The sequence below is a fragment of the Symphodus melops genome (assembly GCF_947650265.1).
Source record: "Symphodus melops genome assembly, chromosome: 6".
NCBI classification, from domain to species: Eukaryota; Metazoa; Chordata; class Actinopteri; order Labriformes; family Labridae; genus Symphodus; species Symphodus melops.
In genome coordinates this window covers 26,269,017-26,280,379 of record NC_136696.1, presented here as the reverse complement: position 1 = coordinate 26,280,379, position 11,363 = coordinate 26,269,017, and the positions used below count along the sequence as shown (strand labels likewise).

Here is an 11,363-nt window from a genome sequence, read left to right as displayed (position 1 = left end):
TTACAAACTCACCCGCTGTTATGTGAATTATTATGTGAAAAATATGAGTGACTCATCCAAAGGTTGATCATGGAGGTTAAACTGCGCAGCTGGCTCGTGCACATTTCTGAGGGATAAACATTTTTTCATAAAAGAAGGTTTTTGGCACAGACTGCAAATGTGTTTCTGGTTAATAAATTCAATAATAAATTCAGGCTGATCAGGCAATAAAGTGAAAAATATTTTCTTGCAATTATGTTTTTGATTGTTCTTATGTCAAACACTTCAAATATGTTGATGTACTAGTTTAATTTAAAAAAAAAATAAAAACAGATTTTTAGAATTGCATTTATTTATCAGTTATATCAATTATAATAATAAATAATTGTGATAAAAAAAGTTACTAATATAGGGGGAAATAGTTGAACTACGAAGGATAAGTTGAAACACAATTTTGTGAAATGTTCACTTTATTCTCGGTTTTGTATTTTAATTTGATCCCCAACATTTCAAGTGTTTTCTTTAATTTTTGTGATATTTTCTTTTCATTTGGAAATGACCAGGATAAATGGCTTTTTATGACCAGTAATAAAACCTGTTTGAATGATTTCAAGTGAAAAATGACACTGGCTGAACCTTGTTTCGATCCAACATACACAAAGTCATAAAGTGCAAAAAGTTTATTAAGGACAATACAATTATGTTCAGATCTTTGCATTTTCAATACAGTCTGTGTAGGATCAGATAGTTTATAGTAATCTATAATGAAGTCATCTTACAGGGTCCTGTTTGTGTTGGTGTTTACATTTCCCTCATTGTTTGCTTTACTTAGCATAAACCACACAGCCAAAGACAAGACTCGATCTCTGATCCCCCTCCTCCTCCTCCTTCACCTTTCCTGCTTCATCTAAACTGCTGAAGAAGAAGAAGCGGTACCGTGTTGTATAATAATGTCTTCAAATTGAGATAAAATCATCTGTTGCTGAAGCGTAACATCAAGAAAGCTACGGTGAAGTTTCAAACTGTGATCTGTCAGCATTTACAATCAAAAGATTCTTTTGGTCAACTTAAGTTTTACTTTCTTCAAAAAAAAAACCAGAAATAATATATCTGTTAAAGAAATAAGAAGCTCGAGATTGGAAAGACCAACATAACTTTAGTCTCGAGTATTTGTCGAGTAACTCCCCCCTTACCAACATTATAACAACGTAAAATAATGCATCATATATCAGTTATATGGGAATTTATCACTCAAATAAATTATTTATCACTCATGAAATCATCACGAATCACAACTACGTCCTTTTTTTCTTTTAAAAAGGAGTTTCTTAGTGTGATCTGCTAAACAGTTCTTCAATGCTTTTCTAGAAGAGTCCACTTGTAAATGAAAGCTGCCTCTCCAATTAAATCTTTAACATTTCATTTTAGGCAAGTTCAGAGCAAAGATATATAAGGTTGTTTTGTGAATTTAAATACAGCAATAAAGTAAGAATAAGCACTGGTAAATTAAAAAAATATATCTACACAAAATAAAAGGATAACAACAGTATAGTTGACAAACAGTGGTTATTTCCAACAGTGAAGAAGACACAACAGCAAGCCAAGTCATTTAAATCAAAGTAATTATCTGTGTGTATCAGGAAGAGTGTCAGTCACTGTGTCGGGTTCTGACGTGGATCAGAACTTCAGTTTTTCTCTGGATGGCTCGTCAGACATGTAAGGTATAAACATGCAGAGCATCAGGACAGCTTCACTTATGGAAAGTAATCAGGTTCAAAGGTCGAGCGGACACTGCGTGTGGGGTTAAACACTTTCTGTTTCTTGGTATTTATGGCGACGATCAGCAGCTTGTCAGCTTAGCTTAGCACAAGTACTGGAAACGGAGGGAAATGGCTAGCCTTGTCCCCATCGAAACAAAACAAAACAAATCCACCAGCACCTTTAAAGTTTAGCAAGTCACTAAGGAAGTAATTTAACTCACTGTTTTTTTATCACCAAGTAGATTGAAAACATCACAGCAACAACACACACGACAAAACGTAATACAACACACACAAGGACAAGAACACAACTTAAGATCAAACTAATATGAGCTAAATTCAGCAATCAGGCCAATTAGAGTGAAGTAAGGAAAAATATTTTCATGAAGATAAAATAAAAGATATGTCCAAACTAAAGAGGTTTTTAACAACTTTTAGTTTTGTTTGTACATTTTGGTTCTTGAAAGTGTTGTAATCGAGACCACACCAACCAAGAACAAGACATACTTGAGACCAGAGCGCTCCAAGACCGAACCTTTTAGGGATCGAGACTGAGACGAGACCAAGCCCAGGCAGGCTGAGACTGAAACAAGACCATCAATCTTACTGCTGTAACACCGGGAACCTAATTAAAATCAAGCTACAAATGAATTGAAATTATTTGTTATTTTAGATAGGAGCGTTTTCCTTCCCTCACAGTAACAACTTGGAAAAATATCCTGCCGGTGGTGGTCTTTACTGGTCTTGAATTTAAAATCCAGTCTGCCCAGTCTGAGAGCGAGAAAAAAGCTTTCTCGATTCTGACCCCTTCAGAAAGTGGTCTCGATATTGGTCTTGAGACTTTGACTTCTACAACACCAGTTCTGAGTAAACAAACAAGACAATGTTAATCTGAGTGGTTTAGAGGTGCTGGTTGGATAATTTTGTTGTTGTTAAAGCTCCTGTGAGGAGTTCTTATCTGATAATTACAAACTGAAATTTATACTGGTGCCACTCTATGATCTACTGAAGCAAACAAGACCATATGAAGTGAAGGAGGTGTTTGGCTGCATGCTGCTGAAACAGCTGTTTTTAAATTTTTTCCAAGCCAAACATTGTGGATCGAGTGAGATGTTTGACGTGTACAGGACATAATCTGAAAGAGATACCACTTTGTCCACAAGGGGGCGCCAAATTCACCACAAAACAAAAGTTCCTCACAGGAGCTTTAGGACAAAACCAGGTGAACTAAATCTCGACTTTGTGCTGAGCTGTGCAAACCACCTGCTGACCCGCCTGAGCGTTAGCCCCCCCTTCGTATAAACATGAAAGGACAACAACTACGACAAAGTGCCAGCTTAAGTTTTCTCCTCCTATGTTGCAAAAATTAACCAGAGAATTTTGATTCTTCTGTGTGCTGGATCAATAATTACAAATAGGGAATTTTAACTCCGGGTAATCCCACAAATTGCCCATACAGCACCACATCTACAGTACTCGGTTACAAAGAGAATCCTGGGACATTTTTAGGGATTTAAAAGAGGTAACGTTTCATTTTCTGATCCTCTCAATAAACATCGTAAGAAGCTGGAAACACAGTCCTATGCCCTTGTTAGCTTTCCAGGAAAACAAACAAACAAACACGGTCTCCTCTACAGTGAAAGAGAAGTTTTGTGTTTCAACAGGTAGAGTCTACTTGATGTGTTTTAATTCCCCTTGTTTTTTTGAACTGGCTCAGTGTGTTGCGTGTTAAGGCCTGTGAGGGTGGCCCGCTTCGTCGGCCAAGTTGAGGATGTATCCAGCCATGTCGTCCTCTGTGGGGAAATCAGGCATTACCCACGATTCATTGGCAGCGGTGACTTGCAGGCGACATATTGGACAGTTGCGGCATTGCCCACTCCTGCAAAGACGTGAATGAGAGCGTGAAATAACAATCGTTGTTGTTTAAACCAGTGATTCCTAGAGACCCGCAGGTGAGAGTCTGAGCGCACCTCCAAGATTCTAACAACGCAGACGTCTTCGCGCCGACCGGGGTTCAATGATTGGCTACAGAGCCTTATGCCTTAAAAATGGAGCGGTTCCTGAGGAAGTCCGTTCTGACCACTCTGACCACGTTCAGTATGAAACCACTTGCTCACGTGTCACATTAGCAAGGTCTCAGTGAAACAACTAGATGTATACAAAACGAAGTATCATGATAAGTCAATGGCAATGTGCCTCAGGAGATCTGACATTAAATATACCTGCTGTGATTAACACATTTGTTATTTTTTGACTGTTCAATTGATTGTTTGACAACATTAGCTGCTCTTAAACACAAGCCATGATTCTGATAACAGGCGTGAGGATTTACAAAAAACCTTAATGAAACGTGGGCGACTGAATGCTCATATTGTTCTGATAACTGTTTGTTTTTTAGCTGATGAGGAAAAGAGAACCTGTTAACTTCCTAAAATGCAAAAGTTTATTTTTGCCTGATTTAAAAGTAATTAAAATGTAAGATATGTTTCCCTGATGATAACAATAAAAAACAATGATATAGCCTTTAAAGCTTACGTATTTAATATGTGTATATGTTTTCAATAACACATACGTGAAACAAAATGGCTGGTTAATCTATTCAAGATACATGATAATCATGGTCAGAAATGTTAATTTATGCACAAATTTGTCTCTCTCACTCTTTATATACGAGACCAATTGTGAATTGGTTTGCAATGTTTTGTCAATTTCAAAACAATTTTGGAAACACTGGTCTAAACTATGAGAGACTTCAACTTTTCCGTGACAACTTTAAAGAAAAAAACATTTTAATGAGTTCAAGCTCCGTGAATCATCTTACCATTTGTCAATGCACTTCTGACAGAAGCTGTGTGCGCAGGGCAGAATAAGGTCGGCGTTTCCATCCATGCAGATGCAGCACTCCTCCTGATCAGTCAGCTGCTTCACTCTGCATGCGCCCACAGACAGGAGAGAGAGAAACACCTCGAATTATTTCCTAAGGAGGAAGGTACTTTCAAAAAACTCTATTCAAAATGAAATGCCCGAGGTGTGATGCATTTCGAGGAGCTCAGAATGAAAGTATTAAAATATCCGCCTGACAGCGTGCTGTAAAAATGCATGAGAATTTAAAAATGATCCCTTCAGTCAGCTCTAGATCCCCCCAGGATTGGAAATTATCCAAAGGGATAAACAGAGATCCTAGTGCAAAATCTGTTGTAAAATCCATCCTTTCAGCAGCCTGCAGGTCATTAAGAGAAAAACTTTTCTAACTTTTCTGTTGCTCACAACTGATTCCAACAGCTACAGCTAATAAAGCTCACATGCAAAATACATGTTAGCATGTTCCTCTAATACTGTAAGTGTCTCTAGTCTGTCTTCAAACCATCTAGTCCATCCTCTCCGTCTTCTGCCGGCTCCAAGTGTGCTCAAACAGGCAGTTTGCAGATTTTCCCTTCATGACATCACAAAGGGCAGTAGCCCCTCCCCCAGGTGGGTGACACTCCCACAGCTAGGTGTTTGTTCTGCCCTCTGACCGTAAACAATAGGACATGGAGCAAGAAAGCCTGAGCCACCTGAGCCCTTCCAGAGAGGGGGCGTGGTCAGACACAGCTCATTTACATATTTAAAGCTACACACACAGAAACAGCCTGTTCTGAGCAGGGCTGAAATAGAGGGGTTTATAGACATGATCAAATACAGGATCAGAGTGGATTTAGATCAGCACACGTCACACATGTTTTGAGGAGCTCTGATACTTATTTTGAATGGTTCAAAAGGAGGATAATGTGTAATCTTTTATATTAGTCTTCATCTATTATTGTTAATATAAATGTTCAAATTCAACTTTTTTTGTCCCCGAGGAGCAATTCAAACTGAAATCAAGCTCTAAATGAATGTTAATCTGTTCAACCTCAAACTGCTGTTTGTGAACTTTGCTGTTCATGCTAATACCAAACGTGCTTTTACCACTGATACTGGCATTGTAGCTTCAGGTCTGTTGTACCTGCTGTTGTTGTTTCTTTGTCTTTATCCATCTTTCATTCTACAGGATCAGCACACGCTCAACATAAGTCTGGTTCTGCTCAACTTCTCTCTACAAACTGCTAACTCCCTATGGAAACATTAAAGAGAATAATGTGGCTTTCAGGTAGACGCTGTAAAAGTCGTGGAAACTACTTCATGCACCCACCTGCCCATCCACATGCTGGCCTGGCAGGACTCTGTGGAGGGCAGCTGGGCAGACGGGCCCTCGCTGGCGCCCTCTGCAGACAGCACCTCTGCAGCCTGGCTGGTGATGTCACGATACAGCTGGATAAACTGGTACAGGTTCATGATGCGTGATGCTTCCACCATACCGTTCTCTTTGTTGATCTGGCAGGAGGCAAAGGCAACAGAGTGACTCGTATGACACAATGGTGTAGTCAGTTTTTAGATGGAGCATCACAGGCATTCGAATGTTTGTCCGTTTTTGGTCAGTTTTAAACTAAATATTCAAACTAAATAAAATGCAGACTGACTACAAATAAGTGCAAGAGGAATAATTCAAGAAAATGTTTCTGCCTGCAATAACTTCAAATGTCCCTTTTTTGGCATAAAAACAGAACTAACTCACTATACAGACTCGCCCCCTCACAGAGAGAAAGTACAAGATCGAGTGTCTTATCTTCACACAAAACCATAAGGCGTCCGGTTATTCTGAGCCAACGTATGCACTCACATGCTGGGTTTATTGCTGTATTTCCTCGAACAGCCTCTCAGATAATACACAAGAGAGAGGAAGCCCGAGCAATAAAAAAGATGAACTTGAGGAAGAATCACTGAAACTGGATAAAATGAACAAAGTCAACAGCCATGAGGCTTAACAAAATGAGGCTGTCGTGTAGACAAATGATGAGTGAAACAGATTCCTTTAGAGGCTGATAACCTGCTCATCAGTGTTGTTTGACCTTTTAATGTTAGTTCTTTCTTAGCTGATTGGAGCTTCTTCATTGTGCTGTCATTAAATGCTGCATCATGTTTGTTGTTTCTATTCGTGTAGTTTCCTGTCATCTTGCAATATGTGCACACAGTCTGTTATCTTCTCACCTCATTTCCTGTCTTGGTGAAGACAAAATGCTCCCACCAGTATTTAGTATTATGTTTTTCTCTCCTTCACAGGTTATGTACATTTATGCTATATAAGTTTAAATCTAATGCTAATGCTAACTGCACAGGTTTAACCTGTAATTATGTTTACTCTTAGTCACATAGGGGCTGCTAAATCTTGTTTGGGGATTATTGTATACAGAGGGGAGGGGGGACAGCGGGTGTGTATTGTAACTAATGTCTTGTGTCCTGCCTGTCTGTATACTGCTACTGGATGCCTTCAATTTCCCTTGGGATCAAGAACCTATCTATCTATCTATCTATCTATCTATCTATCTATCTATCTATCTATCTATCTTATCTCCTCCGATTTAAAAGACGGTGGTGCGTCCTCAATCTCTGATTCTTGCTCTGCAGCTGCTGACGCTCACCGTGTTATTGAGATTTCATATTTCAGAGCGCCGATGTGAACCTTGACGCCTTTGAATCTGTTTATCGCGATTCATCTTGACTCATCTCCTATTGTCATCCACATGAGTGTCTAAATAATATACATGCTCAGCGTGAGGTTTTTAAACGGATCGATCTAATAAAATAAAACACAATCAAATAAAGACTTTGCATGTAAATGTCACAGGTTACCTGAACAAGTGAAGACATGTTAATCATCCCTGACTGAACACATCTTCTCCAGCACATAAGTAAATAAAGCGCTTAGTTGTACTCTCTCCTATAAGAAGACGACGGTCTTGTACAGATGCTCTCGCTGGTGTGTGATCTGTGTGCTCGTCTCTTTGCTCTCACCTTGGTACAGAGGACCCTGACAGCCACTTTCCACAGAGCTGTGGCATCGGATCCTGGCTGAACCTCAAACAGCAGGTGCTTCTGCTGCCCAGACGCTAGCTTGGCCGTACTGAGAGATGGTGCAAAGAAGAGAGCGCGTATTATCACCTCGATCAAAAAGCACGTGTTTACTCTCACTGCTGATTGCTGGAGCAGTAAACTGTACAGCTAGACAGCAAAACACACACACACACACATCTGTCTATATGTTACTCATTGATATATATTAGCCGAGAGTGTCTTTGACAGAGTGTCGTTTTTTTGTTGCCATGACGATAAGAAGCTATCAAAAAGTATAAGCAAAGAACATTCAAAGAGGAGGAATAGTGGGGACAAATTCAGCTGCACCTCCTCGACATTTAAAAAATGATGTAAACAGATGAATGTCTGCATGGTTGAAGATCGAACAACTCCTGAGGGAAAGCTGTTGTTTTTGTTTGAACATGTGCAAATGACTTACACGTCATTTAGTTCAGAAACTCTCGCCAGAAACTCCTCGTACGTTAGGTAGCCGCTGTCACGCACAAGTCCGGCATGTTTCATCAGCTTCTCAGGCAGACGGGTCATCACCCCCTGACCTGAGAGCTGCTGGCCCATCCTGGCTGCTGCAGCAGCACTTCAGAGACAACACCGACAGAAGACCGCTCCTCATTCAGTTGGGCAGAGCCTGGTGGGAAACAAAAGGTTAATACGCACATTTGTTTTTGTCTTATCCAGAACTCTTCCACTATTCAGGATCAGTTCAACATGACCAGACCCTCATAAAGACTTGTGTTTTAGTCTTCACACCCTTCTGTGTCTCTTTCAGGTCGAATGTCATCAAGAGGCAAAGTGTGACTGAAATTCATAAATAAAGGATCGGGCTTCGAGTCTAGTTTCCGTCCCAGACGTGATGGATGAGGTCGCACTCAGGTGGAAAATAACAAACTAGTTAAATTTACCAGTCATGGCTTTGTACACAGGGAGTCATCATATTGAAACAGGAAGAGATTTGCGCCTCATAATAAGACTGTACAGGAATTAAAAATAATAATAATAATAATAATAATAATAATATTTATCTAGTATGCATGCTGACATTAATGGAAAAAATCTCTCATTAAAAATTAAATCTTGTGGTTAAAATATAACAACAAACCAACCACACGTCACAAAACATTACAGCACAATGATCATTTAATCTTCATGATCTTGCTGTCATGGCAGTGGGAAGACAATTCACGAGTGAAACACGATTCTGTAGTTTTCGCTTCATCTGAACAAGTCAATGCCAACCACAAAGATCTCGGTTTTCTGATCTCAAATCCTCCTTTAAAAAAACAAAAACCTTTAACCCTGACGTGAATCTGTGAGAAACTCCGATCCCTTACTTAATCAAATCACATTATTCGGTGTAACAGTACAAGTTTTTTAAGTGCACTGTGACTAGGATTGGACAATTCATCGAAAATTAATCAAAACCAACATTCAGAAACTCTAACCGATGTAATCACGCCCGTGTTGAATATTTTGATGATTATTTTCACGTCTAATCTTTAACATGGAAGCAACGTGTCTGTCGTTTGGACACACGTTAAGGAAGACGACACAGAAAATAAATAAAGATGAAAAATGTAAACAATGCAGAAATACTTGTGTCGTATTTATTTCAAGTGATTTTAGTTTAAAATATTCAATAAAACCACAAAATCTTTCTTCAGATATAATCGCTCTTTTATTAAAAACAACATCTCAGCTTTAATAAAACTAAATCATTGTTTATTAGGTGAAATGTTTCATGAATCATGCCAACTTGTGAAAGTTCAGACATTTATAAGAACTTCAGATCATTTTTGGCTCCTCAATTATTTATTTTATATTATGTTATTATTATCATTTTATTTTTTGTTCGCTGAAAAATTATTTTATCGTGCATTATGTGATTTTTTTTGTTGCTGCTGTGAAACTGCACATTCTTGGTGTAAGATAAATAAATAAAAGTTTCTTATTTGAAGCAGCTGACAGATGAGCATTAACATCTGTTTCAGCTTGACGTGAAAACCTCCTGTTAATCAATTAGATAACTTTAAATTCATTAAATGTCAGTGTAGAAATAACAGCGAGCCTCGTGTCTCATTTGAAACATGTCAGAAACTCAAATTAAAACACAAACTAAACAATATTATGTAAACAACAAGGAGCATAAATATACATAACACTCACCATAACACGAAGACAGCGACGAAAAATATCCAAAACCGAACAAAAAGACAACATGGACATACTATTTCTCTACCGTAAGATATATTTGAGACTCTTCTTTTTTAAAATATATCCGTGACAAAGAGGCAGGAGCTTAAACTTTCACATTAGCTTTCTGTTTTAGGTTTCTGTTTGTGATGGCATAACACGGGCGCATTACGATGACGTCAGAGGGTGGCGTCCACTTGCTCATGATGCGTTCATGAATTGTCGGATAACACGAGCTCGCCTGCTCAAGTGTTATTTATTTAACATAACAAAAAATAAATACCTGAGTTGCCTTCACTTCATATAAATATGAACTTGAATATTGCGGAGAGGAAATGCACAACTAAGATTATTAGAGGATCTTTAACTTCTGAATTATTTCCAATTCCGCTCAAAAAAATATATTTTAAGAGATTATTCTGTTCTGTTGTGAATTGTTCTATTGTACACAGTACAAAAGCTTCAATGTGCAAATTCGCATTCTGCTAAACCATTAAGTTGTTTTTCTTTTTCGACAGGAGGAACATGTCAAGAGATTGATTCAGATTAAATACAGCTGGAAGAAGCAAGTGGAGGTAGAGAAATAATGGGTGTAGAAAACTGACTTGGGTAATTGGACTGTACAGAGAGCAGAACGAACCTCCAGGGACCAGATATGAGGGGGTTAGTATAAGATACAGAAGGAAGACATCAAAGAGAGAAAGAGACACAGATTTGTTGAACTGAAATGTGCAGAAAAAAACAGCTTCTGAAAATAGCTCTCAGGGTGTTGATGTGATGATTAAAAAAAAAAGCAGTAGATTAAGTGTTTCACTGAAAGCTCATTTTGGGTTTGGCTCTATCTGCAGCCATCTGTTACAAACTGGCAGCCACGACACCTGGAGGGGCCTCATACAGAGAGACACCTGTACCTGTCTGAGACCTGAGGAGGAGATGGATATCATCCTCTCTCTGCAGACTGTGATTTCCACTTCATATTGTTCATGTGAAGAGTAATTGAACTACTTGAATTTTTGTTTCTTGGTGTAAATAAGCTAGTTACTTCCTTCAGGTATGATCTTTAAAGGTTTTGGTTTTCTATCCGGTTTCCTCATTAACGAGACCAAACACTAAAGGATGCAATTTGTGGTTCTGCACTGCAACCACGAGGTTATACCATCCTCACCTTTGCTGCTTAAAATACATTAGTATGATTGATTAGTGATAAAGGTTCTGCTGTTAAAGGATAGTGTAAAGTCAAATCTGGAATATTTGGAATATCTCACAAATATTCTTCATGCAAAAATAGATGCGTTTTGGAAAGTCTGTCAGCCTGATCTGAGTGATCTTGGTCTCTGACGTGAGCATTTTCCTGCAACCTCCTGTATCCCTGATTTGTTTTTTGTTTCAACTCATTTGGTTCATGTTAATATGGCTTATGTGTGTTTTATTCTTGTGAAACATAGGTATTAAAAAAAGGATGTTAATGCCATTGAACCACTTGAT

The 11,363-nt window shown here is 38.5% G+C and overlaps 1 protein-coding gene and 1 long non-coding RNA gene across 10 annotated transcripts in view; both read right to left on the bottom strand.

Moving 5' to 3' along the window:
- Positions 1-250, bottom strand: part of LOC306825977 — a 51,521-nt gene extending 51,271 nt beyond the window's left edge. For 2 of the 8 annotated variants that reach the window (XR_013779334.1, XR_013779335.1), the window contains exon 1: positions 13-224. This is a non-coding gene — a long non-coding RNA (uncharacterized lncRNA). Of the gene's footprint in view, positions 1-12 lie in introns of all 8 variants that reach the window. The other 6 variants (XR_013779328.1, XR_013779329.1, XR_013779330.1 and 3 more) reach the window with 6 other exon arrangements.
- A 390-nt stretch (positions 251-640) lies between these two features.
- On the bottom strand, positions 641-10,069 carry rnf141 (ring finger protein 141). 2 transcript variants are annotated; one of them, XM_079346978.1, is made up of 6 exons: positions 9,852-10,069; positions 8,110-8,316; positions 7,611-7,719; positions 5,911-6,092; positions 4,561-4,668; positions 643-3,618 (listed from the first exon to the last, which is right to left on the bottom strand). In XM_079346978.1, the coding sequence occupies exons 2-6, from the start codon at positions 8,244-8,246 to the stop codon at positions 3,468-3,470; spliced, it is 687 nt and encodes a 228-aa protein (XP_079203104.1). In that variant the 5' UTR covers positions 8,247-8,316; positions 9,852-10,069; the 3' UTR covers positions 643-3,467. The 2 variants fall into 2 exon arrangements, with proteins under 2 accessions (XP_079203105.1, XP_079203104.1); XM_079346979.1 differs by lacking the exon at positions 9,852-10,069 and having other exon boundaries at positions 641-3,618; positions 8,110-8,267.
- Positions 10,070-11,363: the final 1,294 nt, after the last annotated feature.

Coding starts and splice junctions, on each gene's coding strand:
- rnf141 (XM_079346978.1), bottom strand. CDS start 8,246: ATGGGCCAGCAGCTCTCAGGTCAGGGGGTGATGACCCGTCTGCCTGAG. Junction 7,720..8,109: donor GTTTCTGAACTAAATGACGT/GTAAGTCATTTG, acceptor ACCATCTCTCAG/TACGGCCAAGCTAGCGTCTG. Junction 6,093..7,610: donor TCAGGGTCCTCTGTACCAAG/GTGAGAGCAAAG, acceptor GCCTCCTGCCAG/ATCAACAAAGAGAACGGTAT.